The sequence below is a fragment of the Pseudozyma hubeiensis genome (genome assembly GCF_000403515.1).
Source record: "Pseudozyma hubeiensis SY62 DNA, scaffold: PHS58, whole genome shotgun sequence".
NCBI classification, from domain to species: Eukaryota; Fungi; Basidiomycota; class Ustilaginomycetes; order Ustilaginales; family Ustilaginaceae; genus Pseudozyma; species Pseudozyma hubeiensis.
In genome coordinates, this window is record NW_012133840.1 from 263,159 (window position 1) to 277,790 (window position 14,632).

At 56.2% G+C, this 14,632-nt stretch overlaps 7 protein-coding genes across 7 annotated transcripts; 4 read left to right on the forward strand and 3 right to left on the reverse strand.

Annotated features, from left to right (window-relative positions):
* Positions 1-93: 93 nt before the first annotated feature.
* PHSY_006210 (heterogeneous nuclear ribonucleoprotein HRP1) lies at positions 94-1,317 on the forward strand (the record flags this gene model as incomplete). The annotated part of the gene is made up of 2 exons (XM_012336813.1): positions 94-192; positions 271-1,317. 2 exons carry the CDS (start codon positions 94-96, stop codon positions 1,315-1,317), a joined length of 1,146 nt encoding a protein of 381 aa, XP_012192203.1.
* Positions 1,318-1,487: 170 nt separating this feature from the next.
* PHSY_006211 (hypothetical protein) lies at positions 1,488-2,612 on the reverse strand (the record flags this gene model as incomplete). Its single annotated transcript, XM_012336814.1, has 1 exon — positions 1,488-2,612. One exon carries the CDS (start codon positions 2,610-2,612, stop codon positions 1,488-1,490), a length of 1,125 nt encoding a protein of 374 aa, XP_012192204.1.
* Positions 2,613-4,458: 1,846 nt separating this feature from the next.
* Positions 4,459-8,559, forward strand: PHSY_006212 (hypothetical protein; the record flags this gene model as incomplete). The annotated part of the gene is made up of 1 exon (XM_012336815.1): positions 4,459-8,559. One exon carries the CDS (start codon positions 4,459-4,461, stop codon positions 8,557-8,559), a length of 4,101 nt encoding a protein of 1,366 aa, XP_012192205.1.
* Positions 8,560-8,878: 319 nt separating this feature from the next.
* On the reverse strand, positions 8,879-9,475 carry PHSY_006213 (hypothetical protein; the record flags this gene model as incomplete). The annotated part of the gene is made up of 1 exon (XM_012336816.1): positions 8,879-9,475. The coding sequence occupies one exon, from the start codon at positions 9,473-9,475 to the stop codon at positions 8,879-8,881; it is 597 nt and encodes a 198-aa protein (XP_012192206.1).
* Positions 9,476-9,743: 268 nt separating this feature from the next.
* On the forward strand, positions 9,744-10,249 carry PHSY_006214 (kinase isozyme 4, mitochondrial precursor; the record flags this gene model as incomplete). Its single annotated transcript, XM_012336817.1, has 2 exons — positions 9,744-9,801; positions 9,930-10,249. 2 exons carry the CDS (start codon positions 9,744-9,746, stop codon positions 10,247-10,249), a joined length of 378 nt encoding a protein of 125 aa, XP_012192207.1.
* Positions 10,250-11,439: 1,190 nt separating this feature from the next.
* PHSY_006215 (histone chaperone ASF1) lies at positions 11,440-12,054 on the forward strand (the record flags this gene model as incomplete). Its single annotated transcript, XM_012336818.1, has 2 exons — positions 11,440-11,641; positions 11,735-12,054. 2 exons carry the CDS (start codon positions 11,440-11,442, stop codon positions 12,052-12,054), a joined length of 522 nt encoding a protein of 173 aa, XP_012192208.1.
* A 223-nt stretch (positions 12,055-12,277) lies between these two features.
* Positions 12,278-14,579, reverse strand: PHSY_006216 (potential tRNA dihydrouridine synthase; the record flags this gene model as incomplete). Its single annotated transcript, XM_012336819.1, has 2 exons — positions 12,278-13,732; positions 14,502-14,579. The coding sequence occupies 2 exons, from the start codon at positions 14,577-14,579 to the stop codon at positions 12,278-12,280; spliced, it is 1,533 nt and encodes a 510-aa protein (XP_012192209.1).
* Between the last annotated feature and the right edge of the window lie 53 nt (positions 14,580-14,632).

Genomic DNA, 14,632 nt, shown 5'->3' on the forward strand with positions numbered 1-14,632 from the left:
AACTTGGGGCTGCGTTCGTACTTGATAGACTCGCTGCGACGATATTTTTCGCAGTTTGGCGAGGTGGGAAACTGCACCATCATGCGCGACAACATGACGGGCCGTTCGCGAGGCTTTGCTTTCCTCAACTTTGTCGATCCGAAAGCGGTCAACACGGTCATGGTTCGCGAGCACTATCTCGATGGCAAAGTTGTGAGTTACCTGTCGAAATCAGTCTTCGTCTTCCAGTGACCATCTCTTTCTGACTAATTCTACGCTCATGGTTGACAGATTGACCCGAAACGAGCCATACCTCGACCTCAACGGGACCAGTCGGGCGGATATGCGCAGAACAACTACAATAACAACAACTATAACAACAACAACAACAACAACAACAACAACAACAACAACAACAACAACAACAACAACAACAACTATTCTGGCGGTGGAGGGGGGGACTACTCCGCTGCAAACCAAAAGCTCTTTGTCGGTGGTCTACCTCCCACCGTCACGCCTGTCACGTTCCGAACCTTTTTCGAGCAGTTCGGAGCGCTCTCCGAATGCACGTGTATGATGGATCGCGAAACGGGCAATCCGCGTGGATTCGGGTTCCTAACCTACGCCGACGAATCTTCCCTGCATGCCGTACTCAACACCCGACCCATCGTATTCGAAGGAAAAGAGGTGGACGTCAAACGAGCGCAGTCGAAGAACGATCCTCAGAGTCTGCAGATTCGTCGACAGCAAAGAAACGACGACCCTTCCATGGCATACGGTATGCAGCAGTTCGGCGGTGGCGGTGGAAGGTACAACAACTACAACAGCTCCAACGCTGCAGGTGCATCCGGAAACAACTCATGGCAGATGAACCCGATGATGATGGGAATGGGCGGAGACATGTCGCAGATGTACCAGAATTGGGGTGGTGGGAACGGCTGGAATCCGCAGATGGCTTGGCAGCAGATGATGGCCAGCATGGCGGCTCAGAATGGTGGTGCAGGCGGTGGGATGGATATGAGTGCGATGATGGGAGATATGATGGGAGGAGGGATGGGTATGATGGGTGGGATGGGGAGCATGAGTCCGCCGTCGAACATGAGTCCGAGTGTGAGTAGCGCCGTACCGACGGGACCTGCGAAGGGAGGAGATGGTCAGGGTGATCGAGCTGGAAGGTTCCAACGCGGAGGTAGTCAGAGTAGTGGAGTTGGTAGAGCTCCTCCGACTGGTCCGAGGGGTGATCGGGAGAGGTCTCCTGGTGGCGGTGGGCACAGGAGAGAACGCAGTCCGGACCGCAGGGATCAGAACAGGCGATATGAGGGACAGCGAAACAGGTAAGGGAGTTCAGGTCGAAAGCACACTATCCGTACGTTGTCTGCAGTCAAATGTGATGCGTTTGCAACACTTTATAGCTTGGCCGCTGTCACGATACTCACTCGGTGATGACGCTGAGTGACGACTCTGAGACAAGGGCTTCACGATCTGAATTGTACCAGCCGTACATCTTTTCACTTTCCGGACGCCTGCTTTGCGGCCTCATCGATCTTCTTCTCGATGTCCAATCCGATCAACACATCCAGCGTCCTGACGAACCACCACCTCCCGCACTCTGCCTCTTCATCTTCACCCTTTGCATCCTCCACCGGAAATCCGACATGATCGGCGACCTTGTCCGCCAGCTTCTTGGTCGCTTGCTCAACACCCTTGTCGAGATCAGCTTGAGAGATGAGGTCGAACTTGACCGCAGCATTGAGAGACCTCTCGTCGGCAAAGGGGAACACCTGAGGCCATTGGGACTGGACACGGCGCAGGAAGATGTCTACACCGCCTGGACCGAGGCCGTTGACCTCCTTTGTGAGAACGGCTTTGACCTGTTCTGCGACCTCGAACGAGTCGTTCTTGTCGCTAGCCTGCGAAAGCGCTTTTTCGAGAATGGGTTCGAGATTGTCGCGAGCTGCATCTTTGTCCTTCGCATCCTGGCAGAGGGAGGTGATGCCTTCAGCGAGACTCCCGAGCTGCACGGCGGTCTTCTCCTTGTGTTGGGTCCTAGCTTCCCAGAGTGCGGCACGACGACCTTCGTTGCCAGCATCGATGAGATCTTGAGCGGTGCGGAAGAGATAGGGCTTGTTGAGAAGCGTTTCGATGCTGCGCAGACCGAGTCGGTGGGAGATGGGTTTGCTAAGGAGGATGGCACAGAGCAGGTTTTGGAAAGCGGTCAAGTCGGAGTTTGGATAGGAGAGATGACCTGCTTCGCCAGCACCAGAGCGCTTGTTCTCGAACGGCTCGGGAGGTGTTCGGACGGTCTCACCGCCTTCAGCGGCGAGGTCGGTCTCGCCCTGTCCATCGGGGATGTCCGGGTGGGCGAGGGACCAGGCGGCGTCGGAATGGAGCCAGGTGAGAGAGTCGGAGAAGGATTCGAGCTTGGACTGCTGGGATTCGAGGATCGAATCAGTCTTGCTAGAGTCGGCGGTCTTGGGCTTCTTGGTGTCTGGCTCCGAGTGGTCCGGCTCGGACTTGGTGGGCTTGGAGGAAGACACCTTGTCGTTGTCTCGCTTGTCGCCGACCTTGGCATCGGTGGACTCGGACTTGGTACCCGATTGAGCACCGGATGCTGACCTGCGTGTGGCTACCATGATGGATGTTGTGTCGATGTGAACGTTGTGACGAAGAGCGATGCTTTTGTTGGATGAACGGAGGCAAGGGAGGAACGATCACGAAGACTCATGGAAAGCAAGATCCCAAGCTTTCAACTTGGGCATGACGTTCAGATGCCGAGAAGATCCGCAGCATGGCTATGACGCTCGAGCCTGACTCATCTTGGTGCTGCATTCGTCAACTTACACCGTTGCAGGTCAGTGCACACGATGCGCAACGTGCTCGCGTAACTGAACAGCTCGTCTGGTGTCAGCGCCAGAAATGTGGAGGGCGATCCGATCCAGAGGTGTTAGACCGCATCGTTGCGGGGGCATTTCAGAAAAATTTACCTAACATGGTTTTGGAGGAACTTCTCGACAGGGTCCAACACGCGGGGGAGTCTGCACAGTAGATCCCTGCCGAAAACATGGTGTCTGCATGGAATTGCATGGCTTTCCAAAGCGTGATGATGCGGCTTCGCCCAACGGACAGGTTGGAAGCTCCAAGCTTGAGAATAGGGGAACAGGAAGGAGAGATGCGCTGCATGCTTTTGAGGGACGCACGCGACAAGGCACACGAGTTAGGGGACAGTGTCGCACCTCGCCCAGCAGTACGATACCAAATGTGACAGAGGTCGTAGGTTCGAGAATTTATGCAGCACACACGGGCTCACAGGTCCGCATTGGGTTCAACTTAAAAGCAAAGCGAGTGGCGTGCAAGGGTCCAAAGGGTAGTATACGCTCCATCAGATGGGTGGAATAGAAAGTGTGAGCTGCACCCTGCAGTCTGCGACCTGCACTCTGCAACCCGCGCCTTGCAGACCTCTCGCTAAGGGACAAACAAATTCCGCCTTTCTTCTTGTTCTCCTCCCCATCCTCTTTGACGAACCGAGCCATGGCTTGCTGATGCAGAGCTGCGGAAAAGGACGAGTCAGGGGTGAGATGTCACCTGTCAAAACCATGGAAAAAGTGGCTGTTTCCCGGTGGGTTGATCGACATGACCCTTGCAAAGTCGTCTCGGCACTTCCGGGATGGCGCGACTCAGGGGCGCGGTGCTTTGCGATTGTGATTTCCGGTGAAGCTTTCGAGCCCCTTTTTGCTGTTTCAAATTTGTCTCCCAATTTAGGTGTTGGTCAACCTCAAGGTACCGGACAGCAGAGAGTCGCCTGCTCCTGCTGGTGTGGCGCGCCAACCCCAAGTCATTTTCGGTAGTGCCTCTCCGCAACTGCGTAAACTCTGTGTTTTTCTTTTTTGGCCAATTTCACCGAGCGTGCAGTTGGGACCGCGTCTAAAAGGTAGGGTGTGCTGTTCCAAAAGTTTGGTTGGCGTGACGGTGATGATCCGGCCTCGGATGTGAGAAAATCCACTTTCTTAGACCAACACTTGGCGCTTAGCTGCATCGAGACCTGAACAAGGCTCACGAGCTGCTGCACCTCGCCTTGCCCCTGGCCGCAGTCATTGTGCAGCAGGAGCAAAGCAAACCAAGCTCAGTCTAGTCTCTGTTGTATGCTGCTCTCCCTCCATCATTCGTCTCTTTACCACCATCTTTACAGCATTCAACCACCTTTTGCATCCATCCTCAGCATAGATACCTTTGTCGCACTCATCGCGACAACCCACGTCGCTAGCGTCTCGCACCCTTATACCCATCTCCTAAGCAAAGAGGACTCCCGGCGGCATCTTTGGACTTTCACCTCTCCCAAGTCACACTCGCCCTTTTGGTCATACTCATGCATACCAACACTTCGTAAACCGCCCTGCGCGATCGTGGTCACTTCCTACCCTTGGCTGCTCGAACAGAGCGACTTGCTGAGCGGCCAGCTGGCTCAGCCGTCTCTACAGCACCATGGCATCTGTCCCAAGGCGCGACTCTTCCATCTCGTTTCCTACGCTGCCCGCCTCGCCCACGAAGCCTTCAACACAGGCGCAGCTGCCCACCTTCTCCACATCGCAATGCTTCGATCATGACGAGCATATATCCATGCCACCGCCGCGAGCTATCACCAAGCCAGCTCAACCGAACCGCAACTCGGTCGCTTCAGACGATTCGTCTGCTGCTTCCTCCGCCGACTACTTTGGTAACAGTGTAGCCACAAGCAGACCCGTCTCTGCCACGACGCTCGCATCCTCCCGTCCATCCTCTGTCGCCTCCAACGCATCTTCCAGCAGCCATGTTCAAGGCCAGCTCACCGCGTGTGCCGATCTGCTCAGTCCTGGCCTGGCATCTGCCTTGGGTCTCCTCCCCCATCAGCCCAATCACATTGCCTTCCCCTCCTCATCTCGGAGCGCCGCGGCTCAAGCGCCCTCAGATCCGAGCAGCAGCGCACGTCCAGCGCAAAGACGCGTTCGAGCACAGAGCGCACACACCGGCGCTCTCGCCACTCGACGCCCTGCCCTTCCCACGGCATCCAACGTGAATCACCGCATCAGCGTAGCCAGTGTGTCGAGCTTCGAAAGCTTACCCGAAGACGAGATCGTCCATGGCTTTCTTGCTCCTGGCGTCATGCAGTCCAAGTCGCGTGCAACCAGCTACGATCGCATCGCCCGTAGCACAACGTTGGGTCATTCGCAGCCGAAAGAAGATGTCGCACGCAGCCGCACTCCCGAACGCTCAGGCTCAGCAACCTCATTCGACAGCGCTTCCATCACCAACTCCTCCGACGAATCGTCCGCAGCCGATCATCCCTCAGATTCTGCCTCGGCGGTCTCCTCCTCGGCAGCCTCTTCGGCTCATGTCGCAGCCACCAGCAGCGCAAGCTCCACTTCCACCATCACCGCCGGCTCTTCTCGTCCGAGCTACTTCCTCCGGCGTGCTGCCACCGCTCCTGCACCTGTCGCCGACATGACGCTCCTCATGGCGCATCGCAAACGTAGCGCCAGGGAGCTTCTGGATACCGAACGCTCCTTCGTTGCCAGTTTGACACTGATAAACCAAGAGTACTACCAACCCCTCATGGCTAGTCTAGGCAAAGGCAAAGCTCCTGCGACCGCATCGCCCACTGCTTCAGCTCCCATCCTCTCGCGCAAATCCATCAACGATATCTTCTCTAACTTCTACGACATCATGCAGCTTAGCAAAGAGTTGCTCAGCCAGCTCGAAGAGCGTCTGCAGGTGGCGGTATGGCCGGTTGCTGCTCATGCGTCGACCATGAGCCAGATCCGTCCAGAGATGCGCTGGGACGCCTCCGTCGACTGTATCGGTGACATTCTGGCTACGCTAGCACCTTTCCTCAAGATGTACTCGCTCTACGTCAAGAACTTCAGCAGCGCACTCCAGCGAATCGAGCACGAGCAAAAAACCAACGAACCTTTCGCCAGATTTCTTAAGGAGACGGATCAGAAGCGTGCCGCCAAGGAGAAGATCACCTCCGCCACCGGAAGCGTACGACACGCCTTCGGCTACGGACTTGGCTTCCAAGCCCATCTGCTCACCATCGTACAGAGGATACCTCGTTACAAGCTGCTCGTAGACGACCTGCTCAAATCCACGCCAGAGACGCATCCTGACCACGTCGATCTCGTTCGCGCAGGTCATATGATCGAGCAGGTGGCGTCTTACATCAACGAGAACGTGCGGCAGCACGAAATGGTGCTCACCATGCTCGGTCTGCAAAAGAGCCTTCAAGGACTCACCGAGCCGCTCGTCGCGCCCGGAAGAGCCCTCATCAAGCGCGGTACCCTCATGAAGACGTGCCGTCGCAACATCCAGCCCCGCGAGTTCTTCCTCTTCACCGACTGCCTCATCTATGCCAGTCCCATTTCGGGAAGCATGGAGTCGGCATCGGCGGCCTGGACGGCGCTCGCGCAGCGCGGAGGAATGTACGGAGCTAGCGCGATGGAGCAGATCTATTCTTCCACCAGCATGCTGTCACCTTCGTCAGGCGCAGCTTCGCCTATTGAGTCTGTCTTGACACCGCCCAGCATGGCACCGCCTCTGGGTCCGCGCGCTAGGCTGACATCGATTCCCGAGCCTTACACTCCCTTGACAGGCGCCATTTTCTCGCTGGCTGGGCACCAGCTGCAGTTCCGAGACAAGTTCGGGCTGCGTGACTGCACGGTCGTGAGCGTCGACGGTACTAGTGTGGACGGTCTGCGCCACTGCTTCGAGATTCGCACACCGGACAAATCCTTTGCCGTCTATGCTGAGAGCCAGGCTAGCAGGGAAGCGTGGGTCAACAGCATTCGCGACGCGCGTAGCGATCTCATGTCTGCGCGTCGAACCTTGAAGGCCGAAGAGGACAGCATCGAGGCCAAGAGGGAGAGGCGACGCTCGCTGTACAAGGTCGACGCCTCCAAGGCAGCCAGTAGGCGTCTCAGCACGCAGAGCTTGGGCGCCTATCTTGCTGCTACCAACCTGATAGGTCAAGACAAGACGGTCGCGACGGCGGAACAGCCTGCCGAGACGAGCACCTCTCGATCCGTATCGCAGGAACGCGAGGCTCCGCAGCGCAGATCCCGGGTGGATTCGCTCCCCAATCTGCTCATGCGCCCTCCTTCCTTTCCTTCGTTTGCGGCAAACGGCACCAGCCTGTCGCTGGCAAATCTGCTGGCTGCGAACGCGACTACGGCAGCTCCACCAGCCCTTCGTGTGTTGGAGGACTACAACGCGCCTGTGTGGGTACCAGACAATCGGGCAGACAAGTGTTGCAACTGTCAAGAAGTCTTTGGCATGTGGCGTCGCAAACACCACTGCCGGCTGTGCGGGCAGGTGGTCTGTTGGACCTGCTCGCAACGCTCTTTCCTGATTCCTAGCTACCACGATGGTGAGCCAGATCGACCGGCGCGAGCGTGCGATCGATGCTACGACAGCGTCTTCCCGCCCGAGAGCCCCGACGACTCAGAGGCAACGGCGACGGCGCCTACGGTGGTAGCCACTTCTGTGGCCCCCGACAGCGCCGACATGTCGTCCGTGCCGAGCACGGGCACAGACGAGAGCGTTGCTCAAACGCTGGATGCGTATCGTATGGGTACCTCGGGCACAGAGACGGATGTCGAAAGCAGTCGTCTTGGCTCTCCTCTCACTCCGCCGGTCATGTGCGACTCGCCCGATGCAGGAGCGGAGCAGCCAAGTGTGAGGGCGTCCGACGTGAACGCGCAGTCTTCCGCGATGGTCAAGAAGGATGGCGAAGTTCTGCGACCCAAATCGCTACGCTTCGATGCCCTGCCACCATCCGAGCTCGCCGTCGGTGCTGCGGACAGCAGAAGTGACGCCGGGCTTACAGCACCGCCTTCGCCCACCGAAGCATCTCTTCCGCCGGCACAGGCAGCTGCCCTGCCTGCGACGTCTCAAGTCGAACGCAGGAGCAGCGTCAGTGCACGCTCTTCGCCTGTGCGACCGAGTCAACCGCCCGTATTGCCAACACGGTCAAAGTCGTTGGCAGGCCCTCTGGCTTCAAGCTCGGCGCGGGTCATGTCGAACGATTCGAGACTCAACCGCGCTTCGGCTCTGGAAGCCCATCATCTGTTCACCAGCCACTATCGCAACTCTCAGATCCAGGCAGCCACTTCGGGATCGGGAACCTTTCGTCTCGTGACGCCGCGACTGACCACCCCCGAATCGGAGCTGCCTCCTGGCGCAAGCAAGCGCAGTGGTTTTTCTCCCAGCATCATGGATGCCGGCTACTTTGGGGGAGCTGCGGGCGCCATTCAGGAGGATGCCGAGGATGAGAATGCCTCTCAAATTCCTGGCACAAGCGCAGGCACGAGCCCTCTCAAGACGTCGGAACCATTCAAGCCGTGGATGCTGCATGCCATGTCTCCGACCGGTGGTGCGCCGCAACTGCGTCCGGCTCGCAAGCGTCCGCTAAGCGCTGCAGCTCGCCTCAGCAGCTTCTATGGACCTCTGCTGGCTAGCAGCAGCAGCAACAAAGACGTGACGCAGGGTCGAGCTTCGCAGGTCAACGCATCTCCCTCCAAACTTGAGGCTAACGACACGAACAAAATTTGATGTTGGGCAATCCCAAGCCCTGATTCGTCTCGGCACCTTGTATCGACAAACTCTCATCATCCTTTATACCAGATCATTCATCATTATACCAGATCATTTAGCATCGACGCGTTCAGACGCATTTCGGCTGGACTCAATGAGTCCTTCTATCTCAACGACACAGCCGGTCACCCGAACGAAGAACGATCATGTTGGTCCATTATATTAGGAGTGGTATCATTTGACTGCAAGAAGTAGCCGGATTACATGGAAGCGTGAGATATGAGGTGGTATCAAAATGTTGCCGGAACGGAGGCTGTCGATGCGCGACTAACTACGTTTAGTGGGCGCCGACGGTAGCGGGGGCGGCGTGATAAGCCTGGGGTTGGGCAGCGGGCTGGGCGTAGCCCTGAGAAGCGGGAGCCTGGTGCGTCACGGGGGCCTGGTGTGCGGTGCTGGTGGTGGGAGCCTGGGTGGCGGTGTGATTGTGGACAGGGGCAGTGTCGGTGGTGGTGGGAGCGGTGCTCGTCGTGGTGGTGCTCTGAGCAGCCAAAGCCTCCTTGTGGCGGTGACGTTCATGCTCGCCATTGACCTTGGCGTGCTGAGCCTGAGCCAGGTTCTGCTCCTTGCCGGCCAGCTTAGTCTTGTGGTCCTGGATAGCCTTGCTGGCGGAGTCAACCTTCATCTTCTTCTCTTCCAGGGCACGTACCGACGCGTTGTGCTTGGTCTGGGCCTTCTCCAGCTTGGCGGCCAGCTTGTGCTCCTTAGCGATGGCCTTCTGATGCTGCTTCTCTGCCTTGGCGTGCTCCTTGAGCAACTTTGCGTCCTTCTTCTTGTCCTTGTTGAACGACTTCTGGGCAGACTTGAGCTGCTTCTCGTCGGCCTTAGCCTCCTTGGCGATGACCTTCTCTTCCTTCTTGATCTGTTTGGCGTCCATTATGACTGATGTGTATGCGGTGTGGATGGGTGTGCTCGAGAGTAGATGGGATGTGTGTGGAAGTAGATTGTACGAGGCGCGGAGGTATGAACATTATATACTTTTCATATGCGACATGGGGACCCGAGCGAAGCTCGCACCCTCTCCCTCTCCGACGCCGCTGCAACCTCTTGGCGTGACTCTCCAAGACCGAGCCCTTTTGCAGTGAAGCGAGCTGTTTGTACGCCACACTGTACAAGACCAGGGCGACGTCACTCGTCTGGAAGCCATGAGCGCCGAATCGGCAACATCTGCGCTCTACATTACGTCGAATACTGCCATTTCCCGTCACGCGATGACGTCATGACGTCATAGTCCCAATGTTTTCTCCGCAATGAATTTTGGGCTGGAACATTCAGCTTGACACCCCCTTCTATTTTTAACTTTTTCGTTCGCCGTTTTACGCCATCTGCAGTGCACACAAAGCTTTTGACGGACGACGACATTGCCAAGTCTGCCGAGACGAAAGTAGAACAACCCATGACGATGATCCCCCATCCTTTGTTGTTCGTTCGAGAGTTGCCGCTTTTCAAGGGTTGGAAACCCGACCGCACAAGCTCTGACACCATGTGGCAGAACGGCGAACGCTTCGTAGCAACATACCGTAGTAGGCTTGCCGACCGTGAACACAGTAAACACGACGATCTCGTTCGTGACACGTCCAACATGGAAAACGCGTCATGGTATCACGAGAATCGGCATGACAGACTTGCAGCGGAGTTGTCGTCGGTATGAGGGGGATGATGTGGTGGTTTTCCCGAGGCGATTGACCGAGGCGGTGTTTTTGACTAGCCGTCCGGTGTGTCGCAGCCAAAGCATCACATTCGTGCTGTCGTTCGAAACGTAAGTGTGACCCAAGCCCTTGCGCAATATGAGAAGGGTCGCTCAGCACATCACTGATGTCGTGGCGAACATCAACATGCTTCCAAAAATAGTATACATTCTAGCTGCTGATGCGAGCTTTATTTTAAGCTTCGCTTCCATCGGCCATTTCTAGACGCCTTCGGTTCGTTTCGAACAAAGCGGAATGCTGTGCACTTGGGTTCCTTGCGTGTGTCTACACGAGATCAGGAGGATGTCGCTATCAGGAGGCAGCTCTGATTGACTTGACGCCCCTTCCGCTATAGCCTCGTGGCAGTGCTAGTTCGAGGTTGGAAGATGTGCAGCCGAACCGCTGTGTTGGGGAGGGAAAAGTCATTGATTGCGGCGTATGTGTGTTCCAACATGGGACGATCATCTGGCTGCGGTACGAAGCAGGTTTGAATGGGATGGTTCGCCGGTGTTGGCTCGTTAGAGACGGATCAGGCGTTCGTTGCGGTGGAAAGCAGTCTTGTTGGAAGTTCAGGGGGCGCAAGGCTGATAGTGCCGTAGAATTCGTTTCGCACCCGACCCGCAACGTGAGGGTTCAGGAGAGGCACTATCCGCCTTGCACCGACTTGAACTTCCAGCAAACTGCTTTCCACGGCAGCGAATGTGTATCTTGGTCTAGGCATAGTAGTGATGATGGTAACATCTAAGAAGGTTTATTGCATGTTAGGGTTGCAGTTATTACATTCATACTACGAGAAAATCGTCTCGAGGTGTTGCTCTCGTGGAGAGACTTAAAGAGGTCTTTGCGCGTCGCGCGCGTGCACCGCAAACCCCAATCCTCGAGCAAGCCAATTTACACGACAGGAGTTGCGCAATCACAAAGACCTTCTGTTACTCCTTTGTCTCTCACCATCCTACCCTTTGATCCCGCACCTTCTTTCCTACACGGACTCATCCACAACAAGCAGCCTTTCCTCCCTCAAAGAGCGTTTCTCGCACATCGTTTCTCGTACTCCTGCTGTATCGCCACAACAGCACCTTGCTCATCAACGGGAATCCCCCCCTCCCCCCAAAATCACCGCATCCTTCTTTCTCGAGCGGAGAATCGCAGCATCATGTCGATCGTTCACCTTCAAAGCGTAGAAATTCTCAACGCGGAAGCAAAGTTCGAAGACGCATACATCTTCAAAATCACCTTCGAATGCATCTCGCCGTTGCAAGATGATATCGAGTGGAAGTTGGTGTACGTTGGATCGGCAGGAGATGAAAAGTACGATCAAGAGTTGGACAATTGTATGGTGGGACCTGTGCCAGTCGGTAAGTTGCTTTTTTGCCCCTTGCTTCCCCTATCTCCATCGCTCCTAGGTTCAACATCGATGTACTGACTCTTCAATCTTGCTCGAAACACAGGGGTGAATTCTTTCGAGTTTGAAGCAGCGGCGCCTTCACCCTCCAAGATCCCACCTGAGGATCTGCTGGGCGTAACCGTCATCCTCCTAACAGCATCCTACCGCGATCAGGAATTCATTCGAGTAGGTTACTACGTCAACAACGCCTACGAGTCGGAAGAGTTGAGAGAAAACCCTCCCGAGAAGGTCGACCTGACCCAGGTGAGGAGGGAGGTGCTGGTGTCCAAACCAAGGGTCACCAGGTTCAACATCAAGTGGGACGATTCGAGCGTTCCGGCACCGGCGCAACAGACGGGTCAGGCGGAGGGGTTGATGGCGTGAGGACAATCGGTGTAGAAAACTTTGGGCAGCGTAAGTTTGTAGGTTCGAATGCAAGAGACAATGCGTTGCGAACACAGCTCGAGATGTGGTAGGTGTGATTCGATGGATGTATTGCGATTGCGTTTGGTGAGAATGCATGCGCGGGTATGAGTGAGTGGAAAGTACAAGTACAAATGCAAATACGGAGACAGACAAGACGCCAAGAAGGTATAGCGGAGTCGCGCTACAATCCGACACCGGCAAGCGACTCACTCAGCGACCAGCACCTCTGCGGTCCGACGCCTTCTCCCTCGCTCTTCTTTAGACCTCGTCTTTCCGTCCCAAAGCCAAACCTTGAAGCTAGCGGATCAGCGTGCTTGTCCGCGCTCCACAGCAACCCCTGTTCCGCCAAGTAATCCGTCATGGCGGCTCCACCGCTCAATGAGTTGAAATGGATAGCTTCAGCACGGCTTTGGAACTGGCCCTCGAGCATGTACGCCAAATGACGCTGGATGAGACCCGTATGCAGACCCCAGGTGGTCGCGACCCTGTGGAAAAAGCCAACTGCTTCGGGTGGGGTTTGCTCGTAGCCCGAGAAGAGCGCAGGGTTGGCGAGGAGGCCTCTTGCGCTCATTGCGCCTTTGCAGCCGGTGGTTTTTCGATAGAGGATCGCATCGTCGAGCGTCCACACATCGCCGTTCGCTACACACGGTACCAGACCGCCACTGCCTCCGTCTGCGAACCTGGCAGCTGCACCGCCTTTTGAGCCCCAGCTCGTCCTGAAACCGCAGGAGTTGGCAGCGTCGACGGCAAACTTGATACCGTCCAGATCGACAGGTTCAGACGAAGACTGCCATCGTGTTCGGCCGTGGACCTGCAGCACGGATGCACCGGCGTGTAGCGCGTTCCGCACCAAGGCGTCTGTTAGACGCAGATCGGGATCGATACGAATCTTGACGCTGACGCAAAAGTCGGAGCCCATGCGCGCCTTGACTGCGCGCACCATGTCACGCACCGTCTCGGGTTGTCGGAGCAGATACGATCCGAGAAGCTCTTCGTATGCCCACGGTTGAGGGCAGCCACAGTTGAGATCGACGCCGTCGACGAATCGTCCTACGAGCTCGGATGCATCCGCGAAAGGTTCTGGCTCGCTCGAGGCGAATTGGGCGACCAGCGCACCACGAACACGGACTTTTTGTTTGGCAATCCTGCGGCGTTCCGCTTGCGCCTCTCGATGTGCTTCACCGTTCGTCAACTCGGACGGCAGCTCCGACGATGAAACATCTTTCTCCGACAACCGTCGCGAGGCACTCTCGGATCCTTCGGCAACCCCGGGCAGCAGCTCGTACGTCCCGCGCTCGTACTGGTTGGTCGAGAACTCCGAGTTGCGCGCTGCCTCTGTCCTGCTGAATTCCTTTGCCAAGATCATCGGTGTCATCGTGATGTGCGTCTCGTATCGCGAGACAAGCGTGCGGAACGCTAGCTTGGAATAGCGCACCATGGGTGCGCAGACGTTGAGGCCGTGAAAGGCATCGAGGAGTAGGTGCGGTGGCAATTGGATCGCCTCTGGATCGTAACTCGGACAGCTTTCTATTGGCGGGTATGAGGCGGATGCCATCCCGTCAAGACCTGGCATCTCGGGCGTAGTCCGAATCTGAGCTGTGATGATTGAGATGCGTTCCGAAGTCGTCGCGCGGGACTGAAAGGGTCAAGAAGAAGCTCAAAAACAAAAGTTAAGGATGCAGGTGCGGCTTTTCCGACATCCCAGAGCAACAGAAAAGGAGAAAGGGATTATGAATAGAATGTTAAGAGTTGGATGCCGTGGCTTATCCTGAGCGAAAAGAGAGAAGGGAAAAATTAGAGCGAATCGAATCGACAGATCGACGGAAATGCCAGTGTCGAGAATTTAGCCGATTTAGACGATTCTCGTTCATTCAGAGAGGCAAGATGTAAGGCGACTTGGCGAGACAATTGAATGCGACTTGATCAACCGCCAGCACCCCAGATTTTCGGGCTTGCCGACAGGCAGCCGAGCCAAGAAGGATCCTCCGGCTGTTCCGCCCGTGTGACCGAACCGCGCTGGGACTTCGCGCTCTTTCCTCTTTCGGCCTCGTCGCGGTCGCGCTGCCCCCTCCCTCATTTCGCGCTTTTCCGCTGCTCCATCTCTCTCTCTCCGCCACACGGAGGCGGATCGTGGTTGCCGTGGTTGCTCTTGACGAACTAAGTGGATCGACTTGGGATCGCCATTCCTCATCTTCTTTCTTTCCTCTTTACCACATCCCGTTCCATCTCATTCCTTTTCTGTCCCTGTCACTCTCAATATCACACCGCAACAAGCTTCTTCAGCACCTGCTTCAGCCATCCTTCTTGCATCTGTAAGAGGAAAGAAGTCGGCTTTCCTACTTTCCACATTCCTTCGAAAAAGGCTTCTCGAAAAAAACTCAGCTCCACACCGCACAATCTCTTACGCTCTCCTCGAAGACAAAAAGAAAAGAAAAAGAAATTCCACGCAAAATTCCAGAGATTTCTCGCGTCAAGTAACGCATCCGTCCGCTCCCTCTATTCACAACGCCTTCGGCTCCCCCCCAGCCGCTCAGCC